Source organism: Anomaloglossus baeobatrachus, chromosome 11 (genome assembly GCF_048569485.1).
Source record: "Anomaloglossus baeobatrachus isolate aAnoBae1 chromosome 11, aAnoBae1.hap1, whole genome shotgun sequence".
NCBI lineage: Eukaryota > Metazoa > Chordata > Amphibia > Anura > Aromobatidae > Anomaloglossus > Anomaloglossus baeobatrachus.
The window spans coordinates 101,655,508-101,672,250 of NC_134363.1; the positions used below are offsets into that span (position 1 = coordinate 101,655,508).

General features: G+C 42.2%; 1 protein-coding gene across 1 annotated transcript in view; it reads right to left on the minus strand.

Annotated features, from left to right (window-relative positions):
- Nucleotides 1-715: 715 nt before the first annotated feature.
- Nucleotides 716-16,743, minus strand: part of C11H19orf85 (chromosome 11 C19orf85 homolog) — a 63,763-nt gene continuing 47,735 nt past the window's right edge. Inside the window, exons 2-3 of the mRNA XM_075328291.1 lie at nucleotides 11,895-12,119; nucleotides 716-1,767 (exon numbers count right to left, since the gene is read on the minus strand). Coding sequence (XP_075184406.1) covers nucleotides 846-1,767; nucleotides 11,895-12,094 — 1,122 coding nt within the window. The 5' untranslated portion in view covers nucleotides 12,095-12,119 and the 3' untranslated portion in view covers nucleotides 716-845. The remainder of the gene's footprint in view (nucleotides 1,768-11,894; nucleotides 12,120-16,743) is intronic.

Consider the following 16,743-nt stretch of genomic DNA (forward strand, 5'->3'; position numbering starts at 1 on the left):
TGTTACTATTGTCATTTAAAGGTTCCAACTTATCCTTTCAGGGACTTTTTATCCCTTTACCCCTTTGACAATTATACACCTCTCCGATCCACGACTAGTCCTCCAGCTGTCCCTCTGGCATGGTTCAGGTTTGGTGGTTGTAGGCTCATCATTGTGTTCCCTGCATATTTTATTTTTCCCATCCACTCTCTGTGGCCTTATTATCTCATATTTTCATGCAAAAATCATAACTATTTATTGATGATTTTTTCTACTTGTAGTATTTATACTTTTTCTGATGTTTAATAAATTACTAATTTTGCATATTTCAGTGCCTCCTCTCTTCCCTTCTCATTGTCTAACATGTTTTGTTTGGAAGTTGGCACCCTCCCTGAGGGAATTTTTTGTGTTTTTCCCTCAGAGTATTAACTAGCCATGAATTGCTTGTTTATCTATAGTCAGTTGTGGCAGCTTTACACCACTCCATGTGATGCTTGGCATTGTGCTTGACCATGTAAGGCTTGCAGGCAACTGCTCGGTCATGAAATCCTTTACAATGAAGCTCCTAATAGTTTTTGTGCTAACATTACGTGGTCTCCCATTTTGTGGCTACGCTGGTGTAACTTCTAAACACAACCATTCTTCAATAATACCACTCAAAACATATCGTGGAATGTTTAGGAGGGAAGAAATTTTGAAACCTCTCTTGTTGCAATGGTGGCATATTATTATAATACCACGATCAAATTCAGTGAGCTTTAGAGTGACCATTCTTCTGTTTCATACATGTTTGTAAAGGCAGACCACATGGCTATGTGCTTGATTTTATACACCTGTGGTGATGGGAATGAATGAAAAAGTTAAATTCAATTATTAAGAGATGTATCCCAATACCTAGCAGATGCCCAAAATACACTATAGTCTATATCTTCATTTTCATTCATATTGTCTGATTGAAGTTCCAGTTCTTTGCCATTAAATATATCATCATGTAGCGTATCTTGCATTTGTTTGGTTAAACCAACAATTGAGGAACCTCCATTGCCAGTGCAAAAATCTTGACCACATTCATTGCCAGTTTCTATTTGCTTGAAGCCTTTTTCAGACAATATTTTTGGAGATCCTTGTTCAATGTTTTCTAGTGTAGCACCATCATGTAGCAGAAGTTCATGATAATTCAGTGGATCATTTATAGAGAAACCACAACTTTGGCTCTCCACTGAATTGGATGCAATCTGGAGAAAAGGTAACTGATGACTAGACTTCTCAAAACTCACAGGACGCCAAGTTGGTTTATTTGCGTCATGAAATATTAGCTCGGTCTGTATGGACGTTTTATATTCATGTTCCTTTCTTGTTTTCTTGGGTAAATGGTGCATTTTTGGTTGCAGTAGCCCATAAGGGGAAGAAAAAATATCATCATCTGTTATGATATTATCAAACAGACTCTCAACTGTGCCAACCTCATCTGAGATACAAGACAGTGTATCCATACTTATTCCTATTTTAGAAATGGTATCTGGAACGAGATAAGCCTCTGCAACTCCTAGGAACGTGCTGCTATTTAGATGCCCATCTGGAAGCATAGAAAGGTTGGATGATAAGTTAATTACACTTTGTAAATTATTCATTTTTTCTTTCCCGACATCCTTTGATGGAGCATTCCTACGCTGAATGGCTGAATAAGTAAGATTTTTATGGGTTTGATTTTGTTTCTCTACTACAGCCTCTTGTGAGAAAATTGAAGTAGCAAGTTGTTGTGTGGCAGCTTCTATTACTGAGTATTTCCTGGTGAGAGATAAAATAACAAATAGTTTATTAGTAATTTGCCCTTGCACAAAATAAAATAACCTAAAGAGCTATTACCAACATGGCCAGTTATCACCTGTTCACAGGCTAGGTAATACATTGCTAATTAGTGGGGGTCCAATTCCCACTCATACTGTAAATAATTCCCTGAAGGACCCAGTATGTTTCAGCAGTGGCCATTCACACTTGACACTACTCCAATCATGGTTTAGCAAACTGCCATACCGCCGTACTCGGCTATCTCCCTCAGCCCTATAACCAGTGAATGGGGCTTTTCAGAGCTTATTTTCTGGATTGAAAGGTTTCCAGCAGTCAGACCCTCAGTTTTCAACAAGTCATCCACCATTTATTACTAATCTTGTCAATCACTTGTTGGAAACCTTTATATTTCAAAATGTTTATTGAACCTATACACGATACAAATAAAATACAAGCAAGAAATGACCGACAATAACAAAATAAGGAGCAACAAAGACTATGGTCAGAATATTTATCAGAACTGTCTAATGGTAATAAGATAACAACTGGAGAAATATAAGTCCAAGGCGCCAAAGTCAGGCTTTGTTGTATCTCAAAGTATGTAAGGATTTAACTCAAATGTATAAGTTGTAAAAAGCACTCCGATGACACAAAAGTCACTTTCCACTAGTAATTCTGGAAGTCAGCAACATATATGAAATACATTTCTGGGTACATTTTGGACATCAGATATAGGCCTATTTACTAATGCTTACCAAGGGAATCGGGTATTGAGACATGGGTAATTGTCTGTATAAAGAGGTAATAGAGGATCCAGAAGGCTTATAACCTGGGGTAGGATCATCAAATATCTAATAAACTTTCATCACAACCCCAAAAACGGCATGGTGAGATGCCACCAGCCTCTGAATAGTTAAATACCACCTCATTGAAGATTTTATAACTATTCACATCCAAAACTATATTGATACAAAAGTTTGGCTATAGGCTTTGCCAATCAATGCCCTGCTAATCTCGACAGGATAAATATTCCCTGAGGTCCTCTTCCCTTGCATACAAAGCATATAAAACAGTTAGTTTAAAGGAGACACAGATTATATTCTAGCTGGATATATTTACGGTTCCACTAAGGTTATTAAAACAAATTTACTCAAAAGTAATCTTAGTATTTAAAATCCCATATTTTTGTATAAGCAAACCTAAAAATGGATTTGGTTAAATCGAAAATATTCTGTAGAACCTTTACAAAGAACAGAGGAGAAAAATTCTTGAGATTATATACCTAGCCAATCAACATAACCTTGTATTTTGGATTAGCAGCTTCTTACCATCATCAGGTGGCGTTTGTGAATATCTGTGTCAGGCAACATTGTCATCTTGGTTGCCCTCACCGTCTGTTCCTGTTCACAAATTATTTAATAAATTACTTGTATTTCACCAAGTACTTTTTTCGGGCTTTTCTTTAGCAGTGGCCCTTTTTACCATTCTGTTTATCTGTGGGCAGATCACTGGAAATTTGGTTTGGTTGTTCAGATTAAGACCTTCCCTCTAAGGGAAGTTGTAGGTTTATATTTAAAGGAATCTGTCAGCAGGTTTTTGCTATGTAATCTAAGAGCAGCATGATGCAGGGGCTGAGACCTTCATTAATGAAATGTGTCACTTGCTGGTTTGCATGTTCTCATTTTGATACAATCATAGTTGTCTCTGCTGCAGATCTACCAGTTCTCTGAGTTATGTGCCCTGCATAACATCGGCCACACCACTGATTGGTGTACACAGAAAGCTGACAATCAGTGCTGAGGGTGTGGTTAGAATAGAAGGCATGAGACACCTATCATGAAGTGATTATATACTGCTGATAAAACACAGATATTATTGAAATGCAATTGAAATGCAACACAATATATTAAAGAACACATCACTGGACTCAGACTCTTAGCCCCTACATCATGCTGCTCTCAGATTACATAGCAAAAAAATTGCTGACAGATTACCTTTAAAATTCAATGTGCCAGTTAGTGCATAGCATGAATTGAGCTAAGCTGGGCAGTGTGATAATATTTTAATAGTGCGATACTCCCAGTCCCCCCAAGGGTCTTGGGGTAACAAGATAGATTAGGGAATCCTCTTCATTTAACCATTCCAAATTAATTTAAAACGTTGAGAGTGAAGTGAAGGTCTCAATTGGGAACTGAGATGAGTAGAGTCCTAAACAGATAGAATCAAGGCAAAAAGGTCACTGTTTTAGAATTAATCCTACCTAGTTAGGATATTTCATATGTGACTTACTGCTTGAGGTCTTCAACAACTTTCCTTATTAGAAGAGGATAATTAAATTTATGAGCCAAATGTTATGCACTTGTGAATTCCAACAAGGGTAAAAGTAGAAATAAAGCCTAGCTCCAAGCAACTGCACCCAACTGGTTCCTGTACAGCCTGTTAGCCCTAGTGGTTCTTGCGCAAGCTGGAATATCCCTAGCCACAATACTAGAGACCCACAACTTGGACATGGCTGCCTAAAAGGCTGTCAAGTTATTCTTCCTTAGGAACCAGAGGGAAGGCAGCTGTACACTATCACCCAGGATAGATGAAGCATGCAGAAATAAATAAGTATCCAAGATGTAAAAACATATAACACGTGCACAAGTGAAAAAATGTGTATTAGTAACTGTAAGTTAGGATAATCCTCTATAACCTAACTACCAAGAGGAGAAAGGAGTAGACAAAGTAAGTGAGACAGCAAAGAGAAAATACCTATCTGGTCTGTCTGACAGGCAATATCCTTAGAAGTGGGCCTGGACCTCCAGAGTAGCATCCACACAGGAATGTAGCCATCAGAGAAGGCAAGCATCAGGAAGGTATAAAAATCCCAATCCAAAAAGTGATAGGACAAAGTAAATGAGCAAATAATAAACACCTGATGACCGCAAACCAAAAAAAAAAAAAAAGCAAAGGTATAAGACAATCAGCACCTGGACAGGGATTGATCATGTTGTGGCTCAGAGAAGAAGAAACCCAACCACACAGGACAAGGTCACCGGTTCAAATCCTGAGGAATGAAACTGAATTTATGGAGGAAGGAATGTGGACCCCCAGGTATGGCAGAAATGAGGAGCCCCACTTGAAATATTAACCAATTTATCTGTAGAAATATGGAGGTTTCAGATTTAGTATTATTTACTTTAAGTCCAGAAAGTTCTGAAAATATCAAGAATCTTAAAAATGGAAGGGAGGTGAGCTTAGAGGTAATGAAACGTAGCACATCATCAGCAAGCAGGCATCTGGGAGGAATAAAATTAATTTATCCCTCACCTACTGTATCCTCACCAGCACCTGTAGGCTGTGAGCCCTCGCGGGCAGGGTCCTCTCTTCTCCTGTATTAGTTTGTGTCTTGCATTGTTCATGATTATTGTACTTGTTTTATTATGTACAGTATACCCCTTTTAATATGTAAAGCACCATGGAATAAATCGTGCTACAATAATAAATAATAAAATTATTAATAATTAATGCCCTTGTGGCAGAGTAGGACTGCACTAAAATTTTTGTTGCCCTTGTGCATAGTAGGACTGCACTAAAATTTTTGTTTTTGTTGTTCTCAGTGCAAAAGCCTCACTGTGTCAGAACACTATTAACCTGCATATTACCTCATATCTGCAGGTTACTAGAGGGTTTTTTTACATGACAGGTTCCCTTTAACAAATATTAGGTTTAGGGTCCCATTAAAGAAAGGTACACATTGTTGTGCATTAAGTACCGTACCTTCATTTTATAAGTATATTCTGTATAACAGTAATGCAGTCCAAATTTCATATATTCAATGTTTGCATACATCTTAGCGTATATATAGTGCTGCTTTATTCTTTTGTTTGTCTATTATGCAGTAAAAGCAGCTTGCACCTGCACACACTTTGTTTATTCTCTTGTGAGGTGCTGGTCAGTTTTTGTTTTTTTGTCAAACAATTGTGAAGCTCCCAACAGGAATAATTTGAGTCAAGCCAGACAATATTGAAGTGGATGATGCTTTAGGAAACTTGCCTGGCTTGGAAATCTTGGACCACAAAGGAGACAAAGGGGCAGCCGGTCTTTTGTCCGGAATTCTCAGCTCTGGGCTGTTAGGTAAAAGATTCAATTGATATATATATAAAAAAAAAGCCTCGCCCTCTGCTAGGCTAACTAATGAAAGGCTAGAGATTGTTTAGGTGTTGAAAATGTTGACTTCAATGTTGCCAGAGGCAATGAGGCAGAAGGCTTGACTAAATGAAGCAACACAGACTACACCAGAGGTGAGAACCCCAGCATCCTACAGGTCAGGTGAAGGTGAACTTTGATGGTCTGAGAGCTGTGCAGGTGGGGAACAATCATTCAACCCAGGGATAGCCAAAAGTTCCAGCATAACAGAGTTTATGATAGAGCTAAGTGATTAGAGGAGGAAGAATGTCATCTTAAAAAGCTCGCTGACTTACTTACAACCAGGTCTTTAACAGTGGCAAATTTCTTTTCAACTCCCCTCAGCCTTAGGCCTCTTTCACACGTCCGTATAAAACACACGTACCGCCCCCAGGCGAGCAGCTGGGCCGCTGCCGCCGCTCGGATCCGGATCCACGGTGGCTCGAGGGGTCTCCGGACCCGGGGGTCGCGCAGCCACTCGATTAAAAGAAGGGGGGAGATATGTACAGGGGGATTTTGGAAAGGTCGTGACGCCACCCACGGTGCGTGGTAATGTAGGAGACCACCACTGCTGTTGGTGTGGGAGCCCGGTCTCAGAATAACCACACCGACAGCTTGTAAACCAAAGTTCTGAGCACCACCATAGTCTGCGGTGAGCACGCCTGGATCCGTGCCCCTGGTGTTGTTGTTGGTCTGTGGCCCTATCCCTGGCACCTTAGTCTCGATTGGACCTGTCGGTATGAAACTCTCCGGATCCCGCTCACCCGTATGGCTAATGGAGTGAGCTTGATCTCAGGGTTCAAGCTTAGGATTTCTTTGGACTGTAGTGGGAAAGTCCTATCCCATCGGTGCACTAGTACCCCGATTTTGGAGCGGGTTGGGGATGACACTTGAAGTCTTCACCCCTGTCGGGTAAATTACTGGAATGCGTGAAGCTACTTTCCAGCCTAAGGTCCACGTTCCCCGTCATGCCTTAGCCCCTTCCCGGTGATAGCTCAAGGCCGCCAGCTGCCCTCCTCGGCAATCCGTGCCCCTTGACACTGTCTCCTGCGACCGGGTTCCAGCTCCTACCAGGCCCAGACCAACATCTGCCACCTAGTATACAGGAGCTCTCTTCCGTGGCCTCTCCTTACGAGAGCCACTTCACCTCCGTCCTTCACTCTCGACTCTCAACTCTCAACTGTCACTGTCCTCACTTTCTCCTCACCAACCCCCCATGTGGGCAGCCCTATTCCCTTCAGGCCCCCAATGGTGTGTCTGGTAGGTTCAAGTGACAAGTGTTCCTAGGATTTTAATTGGACTAGCTGTTAACAACATCGGAGGGCTGGGATCCGTTAACCAAGGAGGGTGGATACCGTGCGGGAGGGCAGATTGCACAATACCCTGTGACGACCCGATAGGCCAGGGCGTCACACACACACATCTTGCACGAACATGTAAAAGGTGCGTATGGCCCTTCATGTGCCGTGATTTTGGCACACGAATGCTCTCCGGGTGCTATCCGTGATAATACATGGAGAACAGGAACTTTATGCTCACCTGTCCTTGGTGCTGCTGTCTATGGTGCTGAAGTCTTCCACTCTGCAGTCTCTGGCCCTGCTGACTTCCTGATGCTGCTGCTTCTGGCCCAAAGTGCAGTGAATATGCAATGAGCATAATAAGCGGGAGTCGGAAGCAAGTGACAGCAGCGGCAGAGACAGAAGCGCTGGAGAAGTTTAGTATAGAAATTCACTTTATTTCACAAAAACGTGGTTTTCCCCGGTATGTGTCACACTGATGTCACACGGAGTACATCTGTGCGGTCCGTGTGACACCCGTGGTGCTGGAGAAAAACAGACATGTCTACGTGTGGAGGACACGGACACACATATGCTCCACACGGACAAACGGTCCATGTGAAAACACAGACGTGTGTGCAGACCCATTGATTTTAATGAATCTACTTGTGTCCTTGTCTCCGGTATGTGTGAAAACAGACGTCACATGTACCGGCCATACACCCGTGTGAAGGAGGCCTTAAGCCCGCTTTACATGCTTCAATATATCTCACAATCCGTCGTTGGGGTCAAGTTGTAAGTGACGCACATCCGGCATCGTTAGTGAGGTATCTGCGTGTGACACCTAAGTGCGATCAGGATTGAACGCAAAACCGTTGATCGCAAACACATCGTATCTTTGTCTAGAATTGAACGTTTTGTTGCATGAACCTAGTCAATTGTAAAGTGTGATATCCCTCATATGATTTTGATGTCTGAGGCTATGTGCGCAGGTGTGCGCTCTGCACCGCAGCTTAAAAAAGGTCCGCTTCAGAGCGCAGCTGAAAAGCTGCGTTCTGAAGCGCCTCACAATGTCTGTCATTCACTAATCTCTGTCAGTCGGTCACTATCTCTGTCCTTCTCTCTCTGTCAATGTCAGTCTATCCCTCTTACCCCCTCTCTCATACCGATCCCCGATCCCCGGCGCGGCGCTGCACGGCATTCACACTGCTCCGGTGGCTTTTACTATTTTGAAAAAGCCGGCTGCTCATTAAACAATCTCGTATTCACTGCTTTCCCCACCCACCGGCGCCTATGATTGGTTGCAGTGAGACACGCCCCCACGCTGAGTGACAGGTGTCTCACTGCACCCAATCACAGCAGCCGGTGGGCGTGTCTATACTGTGCAGTGAAATAAATAAATAATTAAAAAAACGGCGTGCGGTCCCCCCCAATTTTAAAACCAGCCAGATAAAGCCATACGGCTGAAGGCTGGTATTCTCAGGATGGGGAGCTCCACGTTATGGGGAGCCCCCCAGCCTAACAATATCAGTCAGCAGCCGCCCAGAATTGCCGCATACATTAGATGCAACAGTTCTGGGACTGTACCCGGCTCTTCCCGATTTGCCCTGGTGCGTTGGCAAATCGGGGTAATAAGGAGTTATTGGCAGCCCATAGCTGCCACTAAATCCTAGACTAACCATGTCAGGCGTCTCCCCGAGATACCTTCCATGATTAATCTGTAAGTGACAGTAAATAAACACACACACCCGAAAAAATCCTTTATTAGAAATAAAAAACACAAACATATACCCTGGTTCACCACTTTAATAAGCCTGAAAAAGCCCTCCATGTCCGGCGTAATTCAGGATGCTCCAGCGTCGCTTCCAGCTCTGCTGCATGGAGGTGACCGGAGCTGCAGAAGACACAGCTGCTCCTGTCACCTCCACGCAGCTAATGAAGGGAATAGCGTGATCAGCTGATCTGTCACTCAGGTTACCCGCTGTCACTGGATCCAGCGGTGGCCGCGGGTAACCTCAGTGACAGCTGAGCTGATCGTCCTATTGCCTTCATTAGCTGCGTGGAGGTGACAGGAGTGGCTGTGTCTTCTGCAGCTCCGGTCACCTCCATGCAGCACAGCTGGAAGCGACGCTGGAGCATCCTGATTTACGCCGGACATGGAGGGCTTTTTCGAGCTTATTAAAGTGGTGAACCAGGGTATATGTTTGTGTTTTTTATTTCTAATAAAGGATTTTTTCGGGTGTGTGTGTTTATTTACTGTCACTTACAGATTAATCATAGAAGGTATCTCGGGGAGATGCCTGACATGATTAATCTAGGATTTAGTGGCAGCTATGGGCTGTCAATAACTCCTTATTACCCCGATTTGCCAACGCACCAGGGCAAATCGGGAAGAGCCGGGTACAGTCCCAGAACTGTTGCATCTAATGTATGCGGCAATTCTGGGCGGCTGCTGACTGATATTGTTAGGCTGGGGGGCTCCCCATAACGTGGAGCTCCCCATCCTGAGAATACCAGCCTTCAGCCGTATGGCTTTATCTGGCTGGTTTTAAAATTGGGGGGGACCGCACGCCGTTTTTTTAATTATTTATTTATTTCACTGCACAGTATAGACACGCCCACCGGCTGCTGTGATTGGGTGCAGTGAGACACCTGTCACTCAGCGTGGGGGCGTGTCTCACTGCAACCAATCATAGGCGCCGGTGGGCGGGGAAAGCAGGGAATACGAGATTGTTTAATGAGCGGCCGGCTTTTTCAAAATAGTGAAAGCCGCCGGAGCAGTGTGAATGCCGTGCAGCGCCACGCCGGAGATCGGGGATCAGTGAGTATATGAGAGAGGGCTGCTAACTTTAGTCACAGGTGACCGCTAATCAGGACGCGACACAGACAGAGCCGCAGCATGACAATGAAGTCGGGTGAAGTTAACCCGAGTTCATTCTGATCGTGCGGCTCTTTCTGTGTCTGCTGTCATATGCCATTCAGCTCTGCTACATGGCTGTCTGTGTCTGCTGTCATCTGCCATTCAGCTCTGCTACATGGCTATCTGTGTCTGCTGTCAGCGGCCATGTAGCAGAGCTGAATGGCAGATGACATAGTAAAAACGCATCCCTACACATTACACACGCTTGGCAAGTCAATAAATAAAAAAAAAAAAAAAAAGGGTGCCCAATGCATACGTCACAGAACACATGATCTAAAGGATCGCACACAAAATTGATCAATTTAACATAGACTACTAACGCACGTGTGACAGCAAATGAACGACCTACGTGCAATCTCATAAGATCCCGTATGCAACTTGGGCGCGTCACATCTCAAATGCGATTGTACAACTAATTGCAACGTGTAAAGCAGGCTTTAGAGTAATCGCTGATGAAGGGCGCTGAGCAGCTAGTTTACATGTCCAAGTGTCAGGCCACATGCTGCTCAAATAGATTCAAGGAGGACACCCCAAATAATAATTATTGTGTCATAAACTTATTAAATCCCAAGAAGATCAAGAAAAACTGAGGCAGAGCCTCCACATTATTATGGCTGAAATGGAGTCTGCAGCAAAAAAGAAAGTTAGAAAGTGAAAAAACGGTTATAATAATGAATGCTGTCAATAATGGAAATGTCTGGATACATGACACCAGCAGGTATTAAAAAACTGAACTCACATGCTAAAATAAAATACATCACAATATTCCCACAATGGAACGAAATATTGAGCTCCATCATAACAAGACACAAGATGTGAATAATATGTAAGAATAAAAACATGCATGTAGCAATCCATTAACTATAGAGAAGTATGTCACACATGTGTAAGCAATGAAAGACAGAACAGTATACAGTATCCGGTAGCTGTGTTACCATAACCTAATAAGCAGAGATGAGCAAAGAAATTTAAGAGGACTTGAATCATACTCGAAAATGAAGATTTTCTTGTAATTTCCTTCCGAGTGGATTGTCCAAACTTGCGAGTGCTACACACCATTTTTCTGAACAAAAAATGTTAAAAACAAAAAGTATAATCACCTCTTGGGCCCCTCTGTTTCTCACCTCCACCTGTCCAGTCCTCTTTGAATCTTTGGATCGATATCAGCGGCACTGAAATCCCCAGGATCAAAACATTGTATCTACTCCAAATTGGTATCAATAAAACTGTTCACTCATGATGATGCAACTAAACAAGCCCTCACTTATCTCAAGCAATGGAGAAAGAAAAATGTTATGGGCCGTGCAAAATGGTGACAAACTTAATATTTTTTTACAAATTTCAATTGCTTATGAATAAAGAGTCTGTTCTCCTCTGAAACGCGTTAAGCGTATTTATACTCTGCACTTGGTCAGATTTTCATTTTATGAATCTTGAATAAAGAAAATACTTTTACTACATCGGTGCTGGATTCTCTCTCCTCCCTTGTTCCTCTTGATGGTACTGATTACTCAGCTTTATTTTAAGCAAGACAGCCCAAAAAGAGACAAAAAATACAGCAATACAAAAATATGTTAAAAAAACGCAGTGTAACGCACTGAAAAAATACAAGTAATCTAATTTACATATTAGGTGCAGAAATGCTGCGGTATTAAAAACTCACCAAAAACTCATCGTGGGCACAAAGCATTAGTTGTTAGTAGACTGCTTACATTTATTTATGGCTAGACAATACACTAATATTTGGTATTAATATTCACCTGAAAATTTGGTTTTGTAGGAATCGTCGGTGATTCACTTTCCTTTTGGTTGGTCTGCTCTTTTTTGGCCTTTGTAGGGTGCGCATAATATGGGTGGATGCCACTGTAACAAATGTGAAGAGATCACGGCCACATTCATAGTACCCCATTTCTGAATGTGGGTAAAGGTTGAATGCAAATTGTGCCGTCCTGTGATGCATTATGATTTGCAGTTTGACAAGGGATCTGAAAATACAAAATAGATGCAAAATAACTTAGGGAGAATTACATTACTTTTTTATTTTATTAAATAAATTCAATAAATATTCCTTATTTGCCATATTCACTAAATTCAATAGTTGGTTTCTACAATTATATACCGTACTAATTTATCATGAAAGGAAATTTTATAAACGTTGTATGATGTTGTACGATGGTGACCTACAGCTATTTTTTCAATGTTAAATTCACTCGCCTACCACTGAGAATAGCAACTTTTCTCTGAATGTTTTGTAAAGAAACTCTGCCAGGTTTTCGCTATGTAATCTAAATCCAGCATGCTGTAAGAGTTAACATGCAGATTACAGCCATCCTCTTATCTCAAAGTGTGTTTTTGTTTATCTGCAATGTTAGTTTAAGCCTCTTAGCTTTATCATTGGTGGGTCTGAGCAGCACTGAGCTGTTGTCCGACTCTGCCCCTCTCTGTGATTAGGAGCACCTGTCTATGGAAATGTACGCAGAAAACCCAGTGAGGGTGGGGACAGCTCCCAGAGCTACATGTTAAAAATAATATCTTTCACTGTGTCAAAACAGCTGCACCCACTAATCTAAGTCAGAGGTCCCCAACTCCAGTCCTCAAGGCCCACCAACAGTGCAGGTTTTTGGGATTTCCTTAGTATTGCACAGGTGTTAATGTAATTACCTGCCCAGGTGCTGGTTCCAACAGCAGTGCAATGCTCAGGAAATCCTGAAAACATGCACTGTTGGTGGGCCTTGAGGACTGGAGTTGGGGAACCCTGATCTAAGTGATACATTGCTGGATTCAGAATCTCTCTACCTACATTATGCTGCTCTCAGGTGAGCTAACAAACACCTGCTAACAGATTCCCTTTAAGTATCATGATTCATAAATGCAGCTTAGACCTAGTTGTAAATCTCATCATATCCACTTTCTTGCTCACACCTCAATATTATTGAGAGCAGCATAAAACCCCAAAGAGTCACAATTGTTTGCACAAAAAACATTGTTCCCCAAAATGCCATTAATAAATGTTTATAAACCACTAAGTATCTTCTAGGGCTCTTCATCCCCCTGTCCCACTGGCCATATGATCCTCTGATGTAAGAGGGTGCAGGAGATGCTGGATCCTAACAGACTCAGATTTTGCTGGCCCCAGTTACAGAGAAATTTGACAATAGTAAAAATATATTTCAAGTTTGAAATGCCCCCAAAGGTTTTTTATGACCAAACACCAGTCCAAATTGCTATGTATTAGGCCATGTGCACACGTTGAGTATTTGGTGAGTTTTTTACCTAAGTATTTAGAAGCCAAAACCAGGAGTGGAACAATCAGAGGAAAAGTATAATAGAAACACGGGCACCACTTCTGTATTTTTTACCCACTCCGAGTTTTGACCTACAAATACTGAGGTAAAATACTTACCAAATAGTGAACATGTGAGCATGGCCTTACCATAAAGCAAAACATATTATACAAAATAATAATTACTATGGAAAAGGGAATGCAACTTAGAATCTATTTGAGTAGTCTTTTGGGTTTATAAATACTAAAAATAAAAACATTTTGAAAAACAGACACACATTTCTTTTTTTACTTTACATTTAGGCTATGTGCGCACGTTGCGTACTGGCCCTGCAGAAATTTCTGCAGCGATTTGAACAGCACACATGAGCTTCAAATCGCGGCAGAAACAAAAGACGATTTCATGTGCTCTGCATGTAGCCCCTCCCAGCCCCTGCCATAGACAGAGCAGGGACTTCATGCAGAGCACACGGAAGAAGTGACAAGTCACTTCTTAGAACGCGCTCTTTGGGCAGCAGCCGAAGCGCTGCACTCTAATACGCCACGTGCGCACGGCTCCTGCACAATCCCCATAGATTGTGCAGGGGACGCAGGACACATGCAGTTACGCTGCGGTGCAGATCGCAGTGTAACTGCATGCAATTACGCAACGTGCGCACATAGCCTTAATATCGTAAGAAAAAAAAATCAAGAATATAAAAATTACATAAAAATTAGGCACCATGTATTACGATAAAAAGATGCAAAAATCATTTGACTATCTGAATGAGAAGGAATTTTAGAGCATGTAAAAAAATGGAGGAAAATGGTTAAAGCATCATCACGAAATTTCTTGACTTTGCAGCCTCTGATGCAGATTCCATTAAATATAACAGTAAATTAGAGGTGCATGGATCACAATCTTCAGTCAGAACTACTCTGCAATCTGCTATGTACAGTGATATATGGTATATGTAGCGTTTCCAGCTACATGTCAGGCAAAGTATTGTAACCCTCAATGTCTGGTTCTTGGTACTATATATCCCACTTGTGTAATTATCCATGTCATGCTTCATTCCAGTGTCCATTTTTCATATACAGTACAGACCAAAAGTTTGGACACACCTTCTGATTCAAAGAGTTTTCTTTATTTTCATTACTCTGAAAATTGTAGATTCACATTGAAGGCATCAAAACTATGAATTAACACATGTGGAATGAAATACTTAACAAAAAAGTGTGAAACAACTGAAAATATGTCTTATATTTTAGGTTCTTCAAAGTAGTCACCTTTTGCTTTGATTACTGCTTTGCACACTCTTGGCATTCTATTGATGAGCTTCAAGAGATAGTCACCGGAAATGGTCTTCCAACAGTCTTGAAGGAGTTCCCAGAGATGCTTAGCACTTGTTGGTCCTTTTGCCTTCACTCTGCGGTCCAGCTCACCCCAAACCATCTCGATTGGGTTCAGGTCTGGTGGCTGTGGAGGCCAGGTCATCTGGCGTAGCACCCCATCACTCTCCTTCTTAGTCAAATAGCCCTTACACAGCCTGGAAGTGTGTTTGGGGTCATTATCCTGTTGAAAAATAAATGATGGTCCAACTAAACGCAAACCGGATGGAATAGCATGCCGCTGCAAGATGCTGTGGTAGCCATGCTGGTTCAGTATGCCTTCAATTTTGAATAAATCCCCAACAGTGTCACCAGCAAAGCACCCCCAAACCATCACACCTCCTCCTCCATGCTTCACGGTGGGAACCAGGCATGTAGAGTCCATCCGTTCACCTTTTCTGCGTCGCACAAAGACACGGTGGTTGGATCCAAAGATCTCAAATTTGGACTCTTCAGACCAAAGCACAGGTTTCCACTGGTCTAATATCCATTCCTTGTGTTCTTTAGCCTAAACAAGTCTCTTCCGCTTATTACCTGTCCTTAGCAGTGTTTTCCTAGCAGCTATTTTTCCATGAAGGCCTGCTGCACAAAGTCTCCTCTTAACAATTGTTCTAGAGATGTGTCTGCTGCTAGAACTCTGTGTGGCATTGACCTGGTCTCTAATCTGAGCTGCTGTTTACCTGCAATTTCTGAGGCTGGTGACTCGGATAAACTTATCCTCCGCAGTAGAGGTGACTCTTGGTCTTCCTTTCCTGGGTCAGTCCTCATGTGAGCCAGTTTCTTTGTAGCGTTTGATGGTTTTTGCCACTGCACTTGGGGACACTTTCAAAGGTTTCCCAATTTTTCTGACTGACTGACCTTCATTTCTTAAAGTAATGATGGCCACTTGTTTTTCTTTACTTAGCTGCTTTTTTCTTTCCATAATACAAATTCTAACAGTCTATTCAGTAGGACAATAAGCTGTGTATCCACCAGAATTCTGTACAACACAACTGATGGTCCCACTTATTAAACCTGACAGGGCACACCTGTGAAGTGAAAACCATTTCCGGTGACTACCTCTTGAGGCTCATCAAGAGAATGCCAAGAGTGTGCAAAGTAGTAATGAAAGCAAAAGGTGGCTACTTTGAAGAACCTAGAATATAAGACATATTTTCAGTTGTTTCTCACTTTTTTGCTAAATATTTCATTCCACATGTGTTAATTCATAGTTTTGATGCCTTCAATGTGAATCTAAAATTTTCAGAGGCATGAAAATAAAGAAAACTCTTTGAATGAGAAGGTGTGTCCAAACGTTTGGTCTGTACTGTATGTGTTTTTCATGAATAGAAAGCATACTCATTATATATTGTTGTGCTATTCGTATGTCCATGTTTTCTGTGGACTGAGTGGATTGAAAAATATTAAAAAGACATTTCTGTCTTTGATCCGATCCACGGATCAAAATTACCCATACAAGTCTACGGGTCTATGACAATCCATGACAGCTCAGAGATGGCATCAGTGTGTAATCTGTGTGCTGTCTGTCACATAGCAATGTGTAAGGCTGCATGCCCATGATCAGTGTTTGCAGCGTTTTGAATGCAGGGTCTTTGCTGCATCCAAAATGCTACATTGTACAGTGCAAACACAATGGATGTGACTTCTAGAAATCCCGTGCTCACTATGCTTGTTTTTCCCACAGCAAAAACTGACCTGCGATGTGGCTTTCCAAGCCGCAGCATGCCAATTGTTTGCTGCGAAGATGCAAGCGTTCTCCACAGGGAGAACACAGTGAGAGACCGCAGATGCCAGAGCCCAGATCATGGGTATGGGCAGCTGCGGTCTCCTGCGTTCTCCTGCAGTGGAGACTTGCGGCACTGCAGGTCAGGATCCGCCGCATCCAGGGCACAGCAGGTCCTGATCGTGGGCACGTACCCGAAGAGAAACTTTGCCAAGGATTTATTTTTTCAGCA